The sequence below is a fragment of the Pan paniscus genome, chromosome 8, assembly GCF_029289425.2.
Source record: "Pan paniscus chromosome 8, NHGRI_mPanPan1-v2.0_pri, whole genome shotgun sequence".
Lineage (NCBI taxonomy): Eukaryota > Metazoa > Chordata > Mammalia > Primates > Hominidae > Pan > Pan paniscus.
The window spans coordinates 59,365,501-59,386,177 of NC_073257.2; the positions used below are offsets into that span (position 1 = coordinate 59,365,501).

General features: G+C 51.9%; 2 protein-coding genes and 1 long non-coding RNA gene across 3 annotated transcripts in view; 2 read left to right on the forward strand and 1 right to left on the reverse strand.

The window, feature by feature from the left end:
• Positions 1-20,677, forward strand: part of LOC100969124 (anthrax toxin receptor-like) — a 748,177-nt gene that overhangs the window by 370,174 nt on the left and 357,326 nt on the right.
• LOC130540532 (uncharacterized) lies at positions 407-16,252 on the forward strand. The gene is made up of 2 exons (XR_008954518.1): positions 407-546; positions 15,282-16,252. It is a non-coding gene; the product is annotated as an uncharacterized LOC130540532 (long non-coding RNA).
• LOC100987021 (synaptotagmin-15B) lies at positions 10,580-19,826 on the reverse strand. The gene is given in 8 exon segments (XM_063607673.1): positions 10,580-10,884; positions 12,641-12,820; positions 13,805-13,925; positions 14,518-14,688; positions 16,229-16,524; positions 17,384-17,526; positions 19,326-19,643; positions 19,645-19,826. Coding segments are annotated over 8 exon segments (1,419 nt in total). The 5' UTR covers positions 19,692-19,826; the 3' UTR covers positions 10,580-10,741.

Here is a 20,677-nt window from a genome sequence, read left to right on the forward strand (position 1 = left end):
ATAAAAATCAGGTCGTTGGTTATTTTGGTGGGGAGGGAGAGGTAGTTTTTGGAAGGGGACACAAGGGAAGGTTTTGGGACGCATGGTATACCGGTTGTCAATGTATGGCCTCGCACCTCCAAATCCATCCTTTAATACCTGCTCTGCGGTCACAGCCAGAATCCCCTTCCGCGGCTCCCCTCGCGGCAGGGAGGATGCTGAACAGTAGAGGGCGCTGGAGACACGCTGCGGGAGGCTGCCGCTCGGGTCCGGCTGCGGGCCACAGGCCGCGGATCGCGCTCTGCCAGCGCCCCACGCCCGCAAGCGCGGCCCCTCCGCCACCTCGCGGCCCGGCCTGACCTGTTAATCACGTCCCCACGGCTCTCCTAGCGGGGACACCGCCGTCTGCAGGCTCCGTCCCCACAGTGCCCAGACCCCGGGATGTTTGTCAGTCAGCACCCTGATGCCAGCCGATTCTCAAAAAGCCAGGAGCATCCAAGCAGATCATTTGCCAGACGGTACTGCAGCAATGGAGATGAACAGATAATTCACACAGAAAGAAGGATGGTAGGGAGAGACGTGCGGGGGGTAGGGAGGGCGGAAGGAAGGTCTAGGGGAAGGAGCGGAGGGGGAAGGGAGGAAGGAAGGCAGGAATGGAATGAAAGAAGGGAGGAAGGACTCGTTGAATGTACAGCCTCCCCGGTGCTGCAGCGGCAGGAACGGCTCTCACAGGCATGGGGCCCCCAGCAGACCCTACCAGGCTGCGGGAATGTTGCGGCCCTGCAGGGCGTCTCTGTCTTTTTTGAGGTGTCTCTGGTAATATGTGATAATGACAGTATTTTTAGACATTTGGAATCTGATTTAAATTCTAGCTCCATCACCTTCTAGCTGTGGGACCCTGAGAAACAGCACATCCTCCCGGATCCTCCCATCTCTCTTGTCCACACGTGGGGAAGGCTCCTGGGGGGGGGGTTGGGGGGGAGGGAGGAAGGGGGGGTTGGGGGGGAGGGAGGAAGGGGGGTTGGGGGGGAGGGGGGAAGTGGGGGGGCTTTGCAGATTTACCAAGCTGATGTACAAAGACCTACTACAGCGGTAAGGGCTAGCTCCTTTCTCCCACTCTGGCAGTCACTCCACTTTGAGAAACATACCTCTTGAAATAAAGCTACAAGTGGAGAGGGGCAGGTGATTTGGGCAAATAATTCCATACTAAATATTAGGACAAAACATCCTAGGCAAATATCACAATCCGGCGTCATAGTGGCATACTAAATTCAACCAAGAAATATACCCATGATGTTGAAAGAGCCAGGCTTATGGAATGTAAACAGCAAACTATTTTATTCTTGTTTTCTATTTACCAATTCAAACTTGCTCTGCAGGTCACTCCTCCCTGCCCCTGGGATAAAATCTAGGGCATGTTCTGTGACTTTCTGGATCACAAAATTCACATGATTTTTGGATCATTCTCAGTTAACCAAAAATGTGTCCTGTAACTTCTAGCTATAAAAATAGGCTCTGTTCAGCATTTAAAATGTCCAATCCCATGTAGGAGTCTAAACTTTCGATTTCATTTTAAGTTTAAGCTTCCTCTTGATTCCTCCCCCAAGCCTGGCCCAGGCTTGCATTTGGCTCCGGGCATTGGGCGGGTAGCAGTGTTTCCTCTCCATTTTTCACTTTCACTCTTCCCTCCCCAACTAGCTTGCAGGGATTTCTGATCACCTAGTAGAGTCTAGAGGCGTAAGGAAAGGAGGTCACCAAGGGGCAGGCCAGGCTTTATGTGAATAGTGCTGTTGTGAGCCAAGTACTTGAGTACTTCGAGGTCCCCTTCTACTGCAGACATCTTGCCTATGGTTCCTGTGACCCAGGTTTGTCTCAGAGTGGGATTAGCACACGGTACCATCTCCATCCCCTTTAAAAGTATTTATTACATTTTTCTGGAAATGGAAGTCTGGGAATTATATTTCCCTGAGCAGGATTCCAGGTTGATTCTGCCAAATGTGAGGCACTCAGGTGAGACTAGAAAGCAGAAAGATGGTTTAAAAAATTATCGTTTTCTTCCTTTGACTCTGCACTTATGACAGCAGGATGCTCGAGACTCTTGCAGTAATTTGGGCAAAGATTTCCACAGTGCAAAATAGAAAAAACGTAACTGGCAAATAGCTGTACAAATTACAGTCCATTTTCATCATGGAATGTCAGTTTGGCAACAATGGCATCGAGGCCCAAAAGCAGCTCTGCAGTAGGGGGGTTCCTCCTTGGTGACTGGATGGGCACAGCCAAGCACAGATTCCTGAAGATCCCAGCTCCAGGAAACAACAGCATGGTTCATTGCATTGTCCACCTGAATTCTTCACCCCTCCCTGTGGCTGTGTCCATTGCCCTGTAGTGTTGCAGTTCCCCTCAGGAAAAAGATATCATTTACTTCTCTGACCCTTGATTTGGAGCTTGGCTATGTGACGTGCTTTGGCCAATGGGATATTGGATGACGCAACATAAGGAGAGACACAGATATGCATCTGCACAATGCAGCTTGCCTTTTTATGCTTCTGCCTTCACCATGAAAAGAGCTTTCCCTGGGGGTAGCAGCTATCCCTGCAGCCTGTGTTCAGAATGCACAAATGTGAGGAGCCAAGCCCAGCCAGCTTGAAAGTGAGTTGCCAGTCCCGGCGCAGTGGCTCACACCTGTAATCCCAGCACTTTGGGAGGCCGAGACAGGCAGATCACCTGAGGTCCGGAGTTCGAGACGAGCCTGACCAACATGGAGAAACCCCCGTTTCTACTAAAAAATACAAAATTAGGCCTGGCGCAGTGGCTCACGCCTGTAATCTCAGCACTTTGGGAGCCCGAGGCAGGCGGATTACCTGAGGTCGGGAGTTTGAGATCAGCCTGGCCAACATGGAGAAACCCCGTTTCTACTAAAAATACAAAAGTAGCCGGGTGTGGTGGCACATGCCTGTAATCCCAGCTACTTGGGAGGCTGAGGCAGGAGAATCGCTTGAACCCGGGAGGCAGAGGTTGCGGTGAGCCGAGATCACGCCATTGCACCCCAGCCTGGGCAACAAGAGCAAAACTCCGTTGAAAGAAAGAAAGGAAAGAAAGGAAGGAAGGCAGACAAAATTAGCCGGGCGTGGTAGCGCATGCCTGTAATCCCAGCTACTCAGGAGACTGAGGCAGGAGAATCACTTGAACCTGGGAGGCGGAGGTTGCAGTGAGCTGAGATGGCGCCACTGCACTCCAGCCTGGGCAACAAGAGTGAAACCCTAAAAAAAAAAAAAAAAAAGTGAGTTGCCTACCCTAGCTCAGACCACCTCCAGCCAACCCACAGATGTGTTAGAAATGAGTGCTTATTTAAGTATGGCATTGACATGTTGTGATTAGTTGTTATGCACCATTATAGCAAAAAAAATTGCACACTGATAAAAGTAACTGTTCCCTCGTTGGCTTCACCAGCTTTCCCAAGAATTGTTTAATCCCATTCCCTGTATAAAATCACTCTCTGCTGAGAATCCTTTTTCTGAGAAAAGAATTCTGAGAATTTTTTTTCTGCTTGAGGCAGACCAACACTCATTCCAAGAACAACTGGAAAGGCTGAATAAAACACAGAAAATTTTTAAAAAAAGTTTTTGGAAAGCTTCCCAGTTAACAAACATTTGAAGGGTCATAATCTCAAAAGAAGAAAAACACAAGGAGGCAAGCTGGCCCTCTGTGAACTACTTTTCCCTTCAGGAAACGTGCTGATTTTAGCTAAGAGGCCGAGCATTTGGGCAGACGGCCATAGCTAAGAGGCAGCAAAGGCAGCAGAGTCTTCAGCTGGAGAGACAAGAAATGGAGACTGAGGTTGTCAAGGCAGCTGGAACTGAAGGGGCCGAGATATCATGTAGAAGGGAGACACAGAAAAGGAACACTTTCCCCTTGAGGCATCTGCTGAGTTAAGCTATGCAGAAAGGCTATGAAAAGCAGCAGGTTTTGGCAGTGTCATATTAATGAGATAAAAGTTGGAGTTCAGGACCCACCAAGGAAAAGAAGCCTAATAATCACATCAGACACTCAGTTGGAATCCTTGGAGGACCACACTCTAGATAGACGGGCAAACCAGAGATGGAGATGAAGCCTTTCAAAAACTGCAACATAGACTCTAGTCAGTTCGGTACCATTGGATTAAGGTAAAATCTTCCCACTCTGTCTATCAGATGACATGGTAAACCCTCCCTTGAGACAGACATTGTTTTCAGATAATGTTTCCTGGAGCCACTAAAATTTATTATAATGGTTAGCATTCAACAATAAGTGATCAAACACACCACAAAACAGGAAGGAGGGGAAAACAGACACAACAAAACAGAGCCACTAATGACCCAGATATTGGTGTTATCAGACACAGACTTGATGGGTGGAATAGAGACTTTCATCAAAGAACTGGAATCTATAAGAAAGAATGAAATGGAAATTTAAAACTTAAAAATACAATAATTGAAATTAACTACTTAGCATATGGGTTAACTACAATTAGATTTAGCAGAAGGAACATTCTTTGAACTGTAATATAGGACAGAATAAAAACTCTAAGCTGAAGAACAGAGACAAAGAGTATGGAAAATACAGCAAAGAACATAAGATACTTGTGGGAAGTGGTGAACAGGCCTAACACATATGTAACTGGAGTCTTAGAAGGGAGGAAGATGGGGCAGAAGGAACAGTTAAATAAATATAGGCTGAGAACTTTCCAAAACTGATAAAGCTTTATGATCCCCAAGCAGGATAAATAAAAACAAAACTGCATCCAGGCACACTATACTTTTTTTTATTATTATTTTTTGAGACGGAGTTTTTCTTTGTCACCCAGGCTGGAGTACGGTGGTGCGCGATCTCAGCTCACTGCAACCTCCGCCTCCCCAAGGTCAAGCGATTCTCCTGCCTCAGTCTCCCGAATAGCTGGGATTACAGGCACGTGCCACCATGCCTGGCTAATTTTTGGATTTTTTAGTGGAGACGGGGTTTCACCATGTTGGCCAGGTTGGTCTTGAACTTCTGACCTCAGGTGATCCACTGGCCTTGGCCTCCCAAAGTGCTGGGATTATAGGCGTGAGCCACCGCACCCGACCCAGGCACACTATACTTAAACTGCTGCAAATGAAAGACAAGGAAAAAACATTAAAAGCAGCTAGAGGCAGGTAGGAGGGACACATTTCTTCTTTTCTTTTTTCTTTTCCCCTCCCTCCCTCTCTCCTCCTTCCTGCCTCCCTCCTGTCATTTTCTTTTGTAGAGGGGGGGGATCTTGCTCTGTTGCCTGGGCTGGTTTTGAACTCCTGGGCTCAAGGGTGCTGGGATGACGGGCGTGAGCCAGCGCACGTTACTGACACATTACTCTCAAAGGAGAAACAATAGCACTGAAAATCACTTGTCAACAGAAATGATGGAAGTGAGAAGATAATGGAGTGCCATTCTGAAGTTCCCCAAAGAAAAAAGTGTCAACCTGTAATCCTATATTCACAAAATATACTTAAAAATGAATTTGAAATAGATGTTTCTATTCAAAAACTGAGAAAGGCTGGGTGAGGTGGCCTGTAATCCCAGTCCTTTGGGAGGTCAAAGCAGGCAGACTGTTTGAGCTCTGGAGTTTGAGACCAGCCTGAGCAACATGGTGAAATCCCCTCTCTACAAAAAATACAAAAGAATTAGCCAGGTATGGTGGTGCCTGCCTGTAGTTCCGCTACTCAGGAGGCTGAGGTGGGAGGACTGCTTGAACCTAGGAGGTTGAGGCTACAGTGAACCATGATCATGCCACTGCACTCCAGCCTGGGCGACAGAGTGAGACCCTGTCTCAAAAACAAGCAAACAAAAAAACACAAAAAAACCTGAGAAAATTTGCTGCCAGCAGATGTGCATACACAAAAAATACTAAAGGGAATTCTTCAGGTAGAAGAAAACTGATCTATGATAGAATCACAGAAATGCAGGAAATAATAAAAAAAAAACAGAGTGAATATGTGGGTGAATACAAATGAATATTGACTGCACATAGCAATAATAATAATGTCTCATTAGGTGTAAAATATATGTGAAATTAAAATGAGTAATAATAATATACATGCAAGAGTAGAATGGAGGTAAATAGAGATTGAGTATTGTGAGATCATAGCATTGTCTGGGAAACAATAAAAAGTAAAATTTGTATTAGATTATAATAATGTACAGAAGTTGTAATCTGTGGAGGAAACCACTAAAGAAATTATAAAAGAATGTGTAAGTAGAACCAATGGTAGGGGGGGAAACGGAATTAAAAAAATAATCAGAAAGAAAGCAACAGAAAAGAAAAAAATAAAAACAAAAATGGGTAAGACAAATGGAAACAAATAGTAAGATGGTATTTATGAACACAACTATATCAGTAATTACAATAAATGTAAATTCACGAAATACACAAAAGACAAAATTTGACAGACTTGATTAAAACAACTCTATTCAAGAGACATGACATCATTATAAGAACATTGAAAATTCAAAAATAAGGGGGAAAGTGAAAAAAATACCATTGTGAGTGGTAGAGAAAGCCATTTCACATAATAAAGCGTTCACTCTACCAGAAAACGTCAGTTTTAAATGAGTATGAGCCTAATAACACAACCTTTAAATGCATAAAACAAAAATTAACAAAACTCAAAGGAGAAATAAACAAATTCATAATAATAGTGGCAGGCTTTATCCTCTCTCAGTAATTTATAGAAAAACAGACAAAAATATCAGTAAAGATGTAGATAATTTGACCAACCTGATTAACAAACTTGACCCAGTTGAAATACACATAACACCTGCACACAACTGCAGAATGCACATTCTTTCAAGTGCAAGAACATTATGATAAGAATATTATAGGAAAGTCTGTCATAAACTTAGCTTATATAAAAATATAACAGCAAATTAATCTAAATTTTATTTATTTATTTACTTATTTTATTTTTTTGTTTATACTTATGTCATAAACATAGTTTATATAAAAATATAACAGCAAATTGATCTAAATTTTATTTATTTATTTATTTACTTATTTTATTTTTGGAGACAGAGTCTCGCTTTGTTATCCAGGCTGTAGTGCAGTGGCGTGAACATGACTCACTTCAGCCTTAACCTCCCGGGCTCATGCAATACTCCTGCCCCAGCCCTCCAAGTAGCTGGGACAACAGGCATGTGACACCATACCTGGCTAATTTTTGTGGTTTTTGTAGAGACCGAGTTTCACCACGTTGGTCTCAAATTCCTGAGCTTAGACAATCTACCTGCCTTGGCCTTCCAAAGTGCAGGGATAATAGATGTGAGCCATTGAGCTCAACTTAAATCTAAATTTTATTTTATTTTATTTTATGGCCATGCTCCCTCTAATAAATCTAAATTTTAAATAAATAAGTCCAAGTATTATTGTGTTTATGTGTATAAACCTGCACACACACACAAACGCGTACACACCCTGCTGGTTTCTATTACAAGAATGTTAAGTTTGGTTTGACATTCAACAGTCAATTAGTATAAGTCATCACATCCAAAGAATAAAGGAGAAAAATAAAATTATTTCAAAAGGTGCAGAATAAGTATTTGAGAGAAATTTAACCTCATTTGTAATTAAAAAAATCTTTTTAACAGTTTGAGAATATATGTTAATGAGTACATTAAAAATCCTATAATAACCATCAAACTTCATGGTGAATATTGACAACTCTCCACATGCCACACCCACCACCCCTGAGATTGAGGATGAGACAAGAATACCCACTATCACTACTTATAGTCAGCATTCTGCTGGAGGTCCTAGCCACTGCAATTTGTATACCAATTTTATATCTTGCAACCTTGCCAAACTTATTAGCTCTAGTAGTTTTTTTGTGTGTGGATTCCTTAGGATTTTCCATAGACAAGATTATGTCATGTGCAGATATAGTTTTACTTCTTTCTTTATGATCTGGATCACTTTTATTTCTTTATCTTGTCCAATTGCTCAGCCACTGCAGTTTGGCAAGAGCTAAATAAGGCATAAACATTAAGAAAGGAAGAAATAAAATGTCATTCACAGAGGACATGATTATACAAAAATAATCTGCAAATTATTATAATTTAAATGAATGTCACAAGGCCTCTCACTGGATAACAAGGTCAACATAGTTTTGTAGCAACAGAATCTGTATATACTAGCCATAAACAAATATAAAACGTCTAAGAATAAATCTATTGAAGGATGTGCAAGAACACTTTACTGAAAACCCCAAAAATAGTTCTGAGAAACATACAAAAGACTTAAAGTGAAGAGATATACCATGTTAATGAATAGGAAGATTGAATGTTTTAATGATGTCAAATGGCCCCCAAATTGTTCTACATAATCAATTAAATCCAATCAAATTCTAGCACTTTATTTTGTGGAAATTGACTAGCTGATTCTAAAGTGTTTTATGGAAATGTAAAGGGCTTCTTCTTTCTTCTGGAATTGCCTTGTGGACAGGATTTGAGACAACCCAGGCCAGGTCTCTCTGGTCCATGGGAAGCATGCATATGCTTTTTGCCCTGACTATGTCTGTAGAGAACAGCCCAAACAACAACCTCCTCCCCATCAGAGCAGAGAGCCAGCTGGTCTCTTGCCATTTAGATTTTTCAGGGATGAGTCAGAGATACCAGTCTACTCTGTCCTGCAGAAAAGGATACTTATCAACTTCTCCAAGTGGCCCTAGAAAAGTCACTGCTAGTCAGAAATCTCACCTTGGAATGTGGGGGTGGCTGGCATCTATCCAGATGTCAGATGAAACAGAAACAGTTCCACTGTAGTAGCCTGCTCTATAAACACACAGAGAACCCCTATTACATGTGAGCTATGAAGCTATTAGAAACTACAGCTTTGTGGACTACTTTGAAAATGTGCAAGTGGGCCGGGCGTGGTGGCTCATGCCTGTAATCCCAGCACTTTGGGAGGCCGAGGCGGGTAGATCATGAGGTCAGGAGATCGAGACCATCCTGGCTAACACAGTGAAACCCCGTCTCTACTTGAAAATACAAAAAATTAGCAGGGCGTGGTGGCAGATGCCTGTAGTCCCAGCTACTCCGGAGGCTGAGGCAGGACAGTGGCGTAAGTAAACCCGGGAGGCGGAGCTTGCAGTAAGCCTAGATCACGCCACTGCACTCCAGCCTGGGCGACAGAGCGAGACTCCATCTCAAAAAACAAACAAACAAACAAAAGAAAATGTGCAAGTGAAATAAGTGACAAAAAGCAAACACAAGATATTCTGTCCATACGAAACACTGCGAGGCGACACTTGTATTTGTAGATTGACAGAAATTGGAGGTGGAGTTAAAGAGGTAGAAACTCAGTATAACATTCATTGCCTCTTTTGCTAAAGTTGTTTCACTGCATAAGAAAAAGATACTGGTCGGGCTGGGTGCGGTGTCTCATGCCTGTAATGCCAGCACTTTGGGAGGCTGAGGCAGGTGGATCACCTGAGGCCAGGAATTTGAGACCAGCCTAGCCAACATGGTAAAATTCTGTCTCTACTAAAAATAAAAAAAATTAGCCAGGCATGGTGGCGGGCGCCAGTAATCCCAGCTACTTGGGAGGCTGAGGCAGGAGAATCGCTTGAACCTGGGAGGTGGAGGGTGCAGTGAGCCGAGATCACGCCATTGCACTCCAGCCTGGGTGATAAGAGGGAAACTCCGTCTCAAAAAAATAAAATAAAAAAAAAAAAAAAAGAAAAAGAAGGAAAAAAGAGAAAGAGATAGCGGTTCCATGTGCTGTTCTAGTTACGCAAAACAACGTGTTGACGTGCAGGCTGCACGATGCCAGGTGCAAATACACACTACCTGTTACAGTAACTGTGACAAGCACAAGGGCTGCTCACTAGCTTGAGTGCAACTTCTGAGGAGTTGATGGCAGTGATTTGTGGGTACTTCCTTCTTAACAAATTTTACATCAATACTGCAACACAGCAATCTCAGCCCTGTGGGCTATACCATAGCCACATGCTTTCACCATTTCCTGCTCAAAGGGAGAGCCCAGGAACTGAATGCTCTTAATCAGGGAGAGCACAGAAACAGCAGCAGAACAGCTGGAGAACCAGGGCTGTGTGGTTTTGGACTGTGAGGAGGGTGGGCCATGGGCAGACTTGACACAATGTGGGAGGGCATTTGGCACAGCCCCGTGGAGGACCTAATGCTCAGGGAGGCCTTCGCCCAGCACAGTGAGCCATGCCGACACTTGGTGCCTGAGTGCGCTGGTCACAGCGCCCTCCCTGTGATTTTCCCCATAGCAGTGTGTTTTCTCTGCCAGGCAGAAGGCAGAGAAACCCTGGCTGAAAAAGCAGTGAGGGTCATCGACTGCATGAACACATCATCAGCTTTCCCAGATGGAGGCACCCAAGTTTACCCTGCAGGTCCATTCAGCAGGTAGAGCTGGGTCATCACTAAACAGGATCTTTCTTCTGAGCACCTGAGATTCTGGTCCAAATCAGGGCTGTGAGGACCAGGAGCCGGGATTCCGAGCCCAGGCAGCCCCGCAGGTAAGGAGGAGGGAGTGTGTCGGAAGGCTGTATGGCCAGAGCCGCTGACCGGGCCGGGGCTTCTTTGTCCCCTCTTCTCTCCTGCATATCAGCACTCACGTCCTCCTGGCTCGGGCTGGCCTGGCAGCTCGGGTAGCTGTTGGATGAAACGTCCACGCGTGTGGCTGTGGCTGTCACGTGCGACTGCGAGGATGGTCGGCTCCCAAAGCGGAACCGCGGTGCTGGGCGAAGGGTCAGGGCTCCGTGGTGCGGCAGAGCGCATGCCAGCGCTTCACCAGCTCCTTGGGCTTGCTGAGCATCTCGTCCCAGTGCTCCAGCTCTCTGCCGCGGGTGTACATGTAGGGGCCCACCACCACTCGGCCCAGCTGCTGGCTCTCTGCAGGGGAGGGAGAGCACCGGTGTGCTCCTGAGCACAGAAGCCACGTCCCCAGTGACCTCCTTTCCTCCCTCCTCCTCCCCAGGAGGAAGTAGCAACTCCCCTCCTCTCTGAGTGGGAGCTGACGGCCCCCAAAGGGGCCCTGCCTTTGCTCTGCAGCTGGAAGGGCTGCTTCTTCCCCTGGGAGATTGGGAGGAAGGAGAGCCCTGAAAGACTCTCTCCTTGAGGGCCACCAGCTCTGCCCCACACCCTTCTGTGGGGCCGTATTAAGTCTACCTTATGCCAAAGAGCTGAGGGAGGAAAGGGCCCCTCTAGAAAGAAGGCCTCGGCCATCCGAGAGTACATTCAGCAGTAACGTTCACTGGCCACCGTGGAGAAGGGTCTTAAGTCCAGGCCATGTGGCCAGCCACGGCCTGATGGCTCTGTTTCCCCAGAGTGGCAGTGGGTGCTGGGGTGTGGGGCAGTGTGGGAGCTGGCTGACAGAACTCGCCCAGAACCCCAAAGGCTCATCTAGAGGGCACGAGGAAGGTCAGAGCACCAGGTCCCTGGGCTGGTGGCAGGCCTGGTCCCTCCCACTCTCTCGGGTGATTTGCTCCAGGAGAGGGCAGCAGAGGCCATTGCTTAACCTCTTTTTCTTTTTTCTTTTTGACAGAGTCTTGCTCTGTGGACAGGCTGGAGTGCAGTTGCACGATCTTGGCTCACTGCAACCTCTGCCTCCCAGGTTCAAGCGATTCTTCTGCTTCAGCCTCCCGAGTAGTTGGGCCTACAGGCGTGCACCACCACGCCTAGCTAACTTTTGTATTATTACAGGCGTGCACCATCACGCCTAGCTAACTTTTGTATTTTTAGTACAGACGGAATTTTACTATGTTGGCCAGGATGGTCTTGATCTCTTGACCTCGTGATCCACCCCTCTCGGTCTCCCAAAGTGCTAGGATTATAGGCGTGAGCCACCGCACCCAGCCAACCTCTTTTTTTTTTTTTTTTTTTTTTGAGACGAAGTCTCGCTCTGTCGCCGAGGCTGGAATGCAGTGGTGCATCTCTGCTCACTGCAAGCTCCGCCTCCCAGGCTCATGCCATTCTCCTGCCTCAGCCTCCCAAGTAGCTGGGACTACAGGCGCCAGCCACCACACCCAGCTAATTTTTTGTATTTTTAGTAGAGACGTGGTTTCACTGTGTTAGCCAGGATGGTCTCGATCTCCTGACCTCGTGATCTGCCTACCTCGGCCTCCCAAAGTGCTGGGATTACAGATGTGAGCCACCGTGCCCGGCCCTTTTTTTTTTTTTTTTTGACAGATTCAGCAGCCTTGCCTCCTGGGTTCAAGAGATCCTCCCGCCTCAACCTCCCTAGTAGCTGGGATTACAGGGGTGTGCCACCACGCCCAGCTAATTATTGTATTTTTAGTAGAGATGAGCGTTTCACCATGTTGGCCAGGCTGGTCTTGAACTCCTGAGCTCAAGTGATCCACCCACCTTGGCCTCCCAAGGTGCTGGGATTACAGATGTGAGCCAGCATGCCCGGCTGCTTAACCTGTTTCTAGGGTGCCACAGACAGAGCACAACTGGACTAAAGCTGGGCCTGAAACCCAGGCCTTGGGCAAGTATTTCAGCCTTTCTGAGCACTAGTTTCCTTAACCAGGGAGGGAGCTCGTACAGCTCCTTCTGAGGTCAGGACAGGAGGCACTCACTCTGCCTGAACACTCGGCAGCCCCTCGTGGTCCCCATCCCAGCAGCCCAGGGTAGGGTGTGGCCTTACTGTCCCCTTCCATGTTCTGCACCACAGTCAGGCTGAGGCTAGCGGTATCCAGCTCGGTGGCATCGGCCTTGAAGCTGAAGGTCTCATTGTACACAGGGTTGATGGAGCCCAGCACAGCTGAAGTCTTCTTGCACTTGACAAACTTGTTGTGGTTCATCAGAGACACTTTGACAAACACACCTAGGGAACAGTGAGCACTAGTGGGCTGGCAGAGGCAGGTGGGAGCAGAGCCCCTGCCTGTGGGAGGTCCGGCTAGGAGGGCACATGCCCAAGCTAGGTGCCAGGGCCCCACCCCTCACACAGTGCTGCGGCCCGCCTGCGTGACCAGAGGAAGCCGGCTGAGGAGTGCACTGCCCTGCGGCCCAGGCGGGGCTCCGCTCCCTTCCTTTTCCTTCCTCTTTGCATCAGGAAAGTACCCACAGCTCCTGCAGGCCCTGGTTTACCAGAGCCTGGCACCACAAGCCTGTCCCTCCCTGTTGGGGGGCTGCTCACTGGGCCCCCAGGCCCCCTGGGGCCCCTTAAACACCTTGTACAGAGGGCTAAGATTTGGTGGGTGAGGGTCAGAGTCACAGTGGAAAGTCTGGATCCTGCCTGGTTTACGGTGACCCCAGATGTGAACACAAACAGGTGGCTGACCACCACCACCTCACTGGGATGGGTGGGATGTGTGGGGTGAGCCCAAATGGGGTGGGACATGTGGGGTGAACCAAGGCCTCCCCTTCTGCAGCTCCTGTATTCTGGGAGGCCAAGCATCAGTGCCCATTGAGTCGGGGGCTCTTCCCCTGTGGGGAGGGAGGTGCGGGCCTCACCCTGGAGGAACTGGACCCATGCCGCTGATGGAAAGGTGGAGGTGGAGGCAGGCAGGACAGTTCAAAGAGCCAAGACGCTGCCTCGGGAAACAGGAGGGGCAGGGCCTGGTATTGCGGCTGGGTTAGAACCCTCAGTAGGGGAGGCCAAGGAGATGCAGCTTTGGGTTCAACACAGGAAGAGGCTTCCTGCACCAGAACTGTCGACTGAGGGACAGCACGTCTTGTGAGGTAGTGAGCGCTCCATGATAGGTGTATGCAAGCAGAAACTGGATGGTCAGGGGTGAGGTTGGACTGTAGCCCCAGGCTGTAAGCTTGGTGGGTGGGACCTTCCCCAGGAAGAAAGGGAGGAACTCACTGACAATGCCTCTGTCCTCCTGGAGCCGGAGGCCCTTGGCACGCAGCACAACCACCGTCAGGCGGCTCAGGTAGTCGTTGTAGCTGAGGCAGAACTGGAGGTCGCCAAACTCCGAGGGGGGCTGGGGAGGCCAAGATGGAAGCACCCCACCCTGTTACTCTGGCAAGTGCTGAAGGGGTCACAGAACCCCCAGAGAGCCTCCCGCTTCCTCCTAGCGGTCCATGCGACACACCCGCATGGTCCCCTTTGAGTTCCACTGCCATTTTAAGGATGGGGCAACTGTGGTCTGGAGAGTTTAAGGGGCTTGTGCAGTCCTGTGGACCAGAGCTAAGGAGTCACACCCAGGTCTGAGCCAGCTGGGGCCTTCCTGGGGGTGGTGGGCTGGGGGAAACATTTCCCTGGGCTGGACCATTTGTGGTGTCATCTCTCACAGCTGTCTAACCTAGATAAGAATCCAAATGTGGATATTTCAGGTTGCTCCAGGGGGTCTGATGGCCAGTGTGACAACAGGACCTCAAGCAGGCCCTCCCTGCCCAGGGGCAGGTCCGTTCCCACCTGTCCCATGCTGCTTGGGGCCTGGGCCCTCCTCCCTGAGTCACTGTTGTAGGGTGGTGTGCAGGATGCTGAGGGCTGATGCCGCCAGCAGGTGCTGGGCCCTGTGCACACCTGCCAGCTGATGCTCAGTGGCATAGGCATGGTGACCTCGACCATACCTCCAGGCTCTCGGCCTCCAGGTCTCTCCAGATGACACGCCGGCAGTCCCCCACCAGGGTCTCATTCTTCAAGGGGAAGAGCACCTGGCCCAGGAGCTGGTGCTTCCTCTGCCTGTCCACGTGGTAGACGGAGAACTTCAGCACCCTCTGGGTGATGGTCTTGCTGGACACCTGGGGGGGACAAGGACACCAGCCAGAGTCAGGCGTGGGGGTAGGGGATGGGATGGTGTGACTTGTTATTCTGGACATGGGTGCTTTTGGGAACGGGTGTCTCAACCAGGGACCCACATCCCCCAAACCTAGGCATTTTCAGGGGATCCTTCTCAGCAGCAGAGCTGTGTACCCCTGGAAAGTGGGGGTAGGTGCCAGGACCTTGGTACACAGAGTGTGGTCCGAGGACCTGTAGCGTCTACCACCACTTGGAGCCCTGTTAGAAATGCAGGATCTTGGGCCCCAGCCCAGACTCATGAATTGGAATCTGCCATTTAACCGGAGCACCAAGTGACATGGCTGCACGGTGAGTGTGGCCCCACCACCACCCTGCACTGTAGCAAAGGCCCAGGAGCCCGGGGCACTGGCCTGTCTCTGCTGTCAGAGCTGGGCATGCCAGCTCTCCCCTCCCTGAGATTTGGCCTCCTCGCCTGTGAAATGGGGATTATGGGTCTTCCTCTCTGGTTGTAAAACCCCAATCACAGTGTCTGACCTACAGCAGATGGCCCATTAATATTGATTTTCTTTTCTTTCCCCTTCTCCCTTTTCCACAGAGGGACTGGATCAAGCTGGGGCGAGATAGAGTGGGGAAGTGATGAGCTAAGAAAAATTAGCCTGCAAGCATGACGTGTCGCACGTCAGCAAGGCTGCAGCCTTGGATTCTGATGTCTTGAGAAGAGCGATTCACCTGTGAATTCTCACAGCCCTGGCCTCAGAAAGACGGCCCGGGACCAGGCCCGATGGCACCCCTCTTCCCAGCTCTCAGCCAGGGCGGAAGGCACAAGTGATGGCCCTGGCCTCCGCAGTCACACTCCTCCTGAAAGCTGACTGGCTGAACCTCACCTCTTCGCTAGCTTGCCACCCAGCTCTTGAGAACATGTTTGTCCAAGGCCTCTTGGCAGGTCTCGATGACTCCTTCCCCTAAGGGCCCCCAGTCACCTGCTAAGGCTCCCAGGCCCCTGTGAAACTGGCTCGGTGCCCCAATAGACTCTCCACCTCCAGACCCTAAGCCGGCCAGCCCAGAGTGCAGCAAGGCACCACACCTACCCTGTGAGGGCACTCGGGCCCCGCGCTGGCCTCTGACAGCACAGGAAGCTTCTGCACTCAAGCTGAGGCCTGTCTTTTGCCTTCCTTGGATAAACTTGCCAGAAACCCCATAGTGCTTCAGGCCTTTGGGATAATTCCCCTGAGCCCCATAGGCCAGGGCCTGGCATTCAGTAGTTGCTCTAAAATTGTGTTTTCACCCACTCTCCTCCAGGCAGTCAGGACAGGGAAGCCCAGGCTTCTGGTCACCACTCACCAAATCTCTCCCCTGCCCCTCTATCAGGGATCAGCTCCTATAGGCCTTAACCTAGCAGACTAGGTAAAGCAGAGCTGGTGGCATCAAGGGTCCCGGGGGCTGCAGAGTCCTGGCTGGTACAGGAGGCTGGGCTCCCCTGTAGGTCTGCACCTTCCCAGCAACGCGGAGGGCACCAGACCCTGCCTGCTCCAGAGGCTGTACCTGAAAGATGAAGTGCTCGTCAAACTGCGGGTTGGAGGTTTTGCGTTTGGTCTTGGATTGGAGGAAGCGCCGCTCATCGGGCAGCAGGTAGAGCTTCACCAGGGGGCTGCAGGTCTCCGAGGGGGCTTGCAGGTGCTGTGCCTTGATCAAGCCCACCAGCAGCCGCTCAGCCTCCTGCTCGTATTCCACCGAGAACCACAGCCGCCCCAGGCAGCCGTCGGGGAAGTCGGTCTCACTTTTGTCCTCTGGGAACTTGTACAGCTCTGGGTTGATGGCCCCCAGCATACATGCATCTCCTATAACAGAGGGTGGGAGGGCTGGCAGGCCAGAGGAAGGCAGGGGCATGGGAGACAGTGGCAAGCTCTGGGCACCCATCCCCATCCTGGCCCATCTGTCTCTGCTGAGCCTCAGCTAGCCTGACCACATCTGCCCCACTCTCCTCACCAGGCTAAACACATCCCCTCTCTCTGGTGCAGCTCCTCCAAGAAGCCTTCTCACCATGAAGGCATTGCATGGCCAGGCTGGGGATCCAGCAGAGTCCTGCCCCCTGGGATTGGCCCCCATCCTTGGAGGTCAGGACCTGTTTCAAGGACACAGTGCCCATCACCTGGCTTAGCCCCCTTCCATGGCATCTAGGGAATGACTCAGCGATAAAACATTGCCTTTCTTCTTCCTCTTCAAATTAGAAGGGCCAAGGTGATTATTGGGTGGTTCCTGTGATGGTCTCTTGGTAGATCTTCAGGGCAAAGAGGTGGCAGAAAGCTGTGTTTGCAGCCCCTACCATTCTGTCCTCTTGGTCAACCAACCCATCATCCTAGAGTGGGACCCAGCACAAGTTCTGTACATGGTGTGCCTGGGTTCCAATTCCAATCTGTTGCTTACAGCCTCAGTTAAGACTATGTAAAATGGGATGATAATTCCTCCCCCTCAGAGTCATGGTGAGGTCTCACTCCAAATCAGCACCCAAGGCCATATCTCACCCTCATGGGGTGCAGCAAGCACTTCATAAATGAAAGCACCCAGAAAGAGTGGTCCCTGGGTGGTCCCTGGCATCCCTGGCTGGTTCAGGTTGTGTTCCGGAGCCAAGCTGGTGAAAGCAGATGGGGCCACCCGAGCAGACCCTGACCTCTGGGCAGCCCTGGCAAGGACACTCACCAAGGCCGCCGCTGGGGGTGTGAGGCAGCAGCTCTGATGCCAGGCAGGGGTCCCATGGGGCATCGGCCCACTCTCCACTGTGCAGGGGCACCCAATCTCGGCCTTGAAGGGTTGGGGGCACCACGAATGGCACAGCTGGTGGCCTGTCCAGAGTCAGGGAGACAACATGTAGGTGGCAAGTGAATGGTGTGGTCTCAGAGCGCTCAGCCAGGATGGTTGAGCACCAGGGGCTGGAGGACGGTTGAGCACCAGGGGCTGGAGGACGGTTGAGCACCAGGGGCTGGAGGACGGTTGAGCACCAGGGGCTGGAGGAAGAAAAGCCATCGGGAGCCAGGAGGAGTCCAGGGCACCATTTTCTGGGCCCATACCAGGCAACACACACACACACACACACACACACACACACACACACACACACACACACACACACACACACAGCAGTGGGATTTGGAGAAGGAACACAGCCCCTGACAGTGTCAGCCAGTCTGGGTTTGGATTCCTGTTCTGCCACTTACTAATTGTGTTCTCTGGACCTGTTGCTTATGTACACTGAGCCTCAGATTCCTCACCTGGAACATGGGTTTCATAACACCTGCCTAATAGCTGATGTGAGGTTTCTGGGGTTTCTTTGTGATAGCTCCCAGCACCGAAGCAGCATAGAAGAGGCACCCCCATAAACAGAACTTTCCTTTTCGACCCCACCCTGAGGGAAATTCCAGGGGCGCACTTGGCCCCACATCCTGCCTCACCTGCTCAGTTGGGTCCTAGCATGCGGCTGGCAGGGCCTGTCCCACTGCCCACTGGAGGCAGCTGCGGTGGCCATGGCTGGTGTCCCAGGCAGCTCCTCATAGGTGAGGGTGGCACAGAACCTTCTCCACAGACAGCAGCTTGCCCCGATCAACAGCAGCAGCAGCAGCCCCCCGATGGTGCCCCCAATCACCAGGGCCAGCTGCTCTGGGGGCAGAGACCACCAGTACTGTGATGCCTTCCTGGGAAAGCCACTCTCCCTCACAGCCCTGGCCTGCTGGGGCAGAACTAGGGCAGCAACCCTGCCTCTGGGTTTGATCTCAGGAGTGATAGGAGCAGGCCTGCTGGGGATGGGTTCCGGGAGGGATGCTGCTGGCTAGGTTCCGCCAGCTCTCAGAGGAGAAGCCGTTTACCCCAGGGTCTGAGAGCCCTGGGCAGAACCTTCTAGTTTTCCTTGGAAAACAGCTGGCCCTGCCCTTGGGATTCTGGCTTAAAGAAGCCATTTCCTTGTGCTTCTGAGTAGAAATCAAACCTGCCCTCACCAGAACCTCCATATCCCCTGGGCTCCTGTTGAGGCCAGGAGGGGAGCTGGGGTGTGGACGCAGTCAGTTAAGGAAAGCCCTGAAAGGTACCTTTCCCCTGGTCTGCAATCAAACCTCTACCCTCTGGGGCCCTGGAACCTGCTGCAAGGCTGGACTCTTCTCTAACACCCGCTCCCTCCCCTAGCCCTCTATCAAGGTGAGCACGCGCTTAGGGGAGTTGGTGCGACGCGGTGGACGAAGTGGGGAGGAAGAGGGGGCAAGGCACCTTTGCTGCTGGCCCTCACACGTCCGCATTTGCGGGACCTAGGAGGCTTCGCCCCGGGGGTGCTCAGACGCTGGGTTCCAACCGCTGGCCACCTGGGGCGGGCCAAAAAGGTGCCTCCCTTAGGGTGACGTGCGGCCGCGGGGCATTCAGGTCTCAGGGATCTGCACTGGGTGGGGTGGTGAGAAGGCCGGACCCCCCACACCTCCTAAGCCGCAACTGACCGCGAAGAGCGGGCCTCAGCGTCTACTCCATCCCAGTGCCCCTCCAAGAGCGCGCCGAGGCCGGGCAGGGCAGGCGCTGCACCCCAGCGGGGGCGGCGGGGCGGAGGCAAGTGCTGGAAGGGTCGCAGAGGGGCTGGGGCTGGGCTGGGGAGGCGAGGCTCGCTTACCCGCCATGGGGCTGCTCCCGCAGGCTGGTCTCGCCGGTCCGGGCGGCTGGGGCTGGGTTGCCAGGCCGGCTCTTAAAGCGCCGCGGGGCGCCGTCGGGCGAGCGCAGGGGCGGTCCGTGGTGCTGCTGGTGCCCAGTTGCGGCGCGGGGAGCCGCGCAGTGCATGGCAGGGGCAGGGACCCAGCGCCCCGAGGCCGCAGTCCCGCCCCAGCCCGTCCCTGGCCCAGGCCCAGGCCCGGAGGTGGAGGGGCGCAGAGCCGACCGTGAGCTCCCGGAAACCGCAGGGCTCCAGCCAGGGCGGGTCCCGGGCGCCAGTGCCAGGGGCCCTGCGGCTTGGGGCAGGGTGGGGTGAGAGTACCACCCTCATCCCGGAGAGCAGGGCTACAGCCTTCACCGCCGCGTCTGACACAGGGCTCCGCACCCGACCCCTCACACCTGGTGGCCAGGACTGAGCCCCCGCCCTCCCAGATCCTCCTTAAGCCGAGGCCCCTCCAGCCGCAGCTCCGACCCCGGCTCGGGGGAGCCTTCCCGGATCCCGGGGTGGAGTCTCCGCGCGGGTCCCGGGCCCCAGCGCTGCCTGCCTGATGGCCTTGGGCAGGGATGCGGCGCTCGCGCACCTGTTCGCTCTCCGCGGACAAACCGGTCGAGAGCGCAATTCTGGAGCGGGTTCCAGAAGCTCCTGGGTTCCAATTCAGGCTCCTCACTCGCCAGCCCTGCGATTTGGGACAACTTAACGTCCGTATGCTGGGTTCAGTCTTCTCAATTGGGTTAATGTCCGTGAGGGGCTCTCGTAAGGGCGGCTGGCCTGCCGGTAACTTAAGAAGCATGTAAAGAGCACTTAGAGCGGAGGAGCGGCGCGGCCCAGCCCCTGTTACGGTGGTTATCGGATGGAGGCCAGCGTCGCCTGGGTCCCCTCTGTACATCCAGCGCCTATTATTATGGTGATTATTAGAACGCAGGGCCCGTGCCCACTAGTCCAGGCTGGCGAACGCGCCTTGCGGGAAAGGCGGGAGTAAGGTAGCTGCGCGTCCTCTCTGGTCACCCCTCGGCGCGCCCTGGTCGCGCCCCTATGGTTCCCCCGCCGAGGCCTCGAGGCGTCTGAGTGGGGAGCGAAAGGAATGTGTGTATCTGTGGTGCAGGGGAGTGTGTGTGTGGGGGGGGTGGGGAGGGGGTGGTTGTGGGGGAGTGCGTGTTTTGGGGGGATGGACCTTCTCGTTTTACAGCCTTGAAGGTTATGTCCAGAGTCATAGCCTGGGTCCCACACCCCCGCGTCACCTGTGCCTATCCTAGGGGGCAGTCAGTGTGCGTGAGGCTCCACCCTGCCTGGGCTTTGGCTCACCTAAGGCGAGGAGG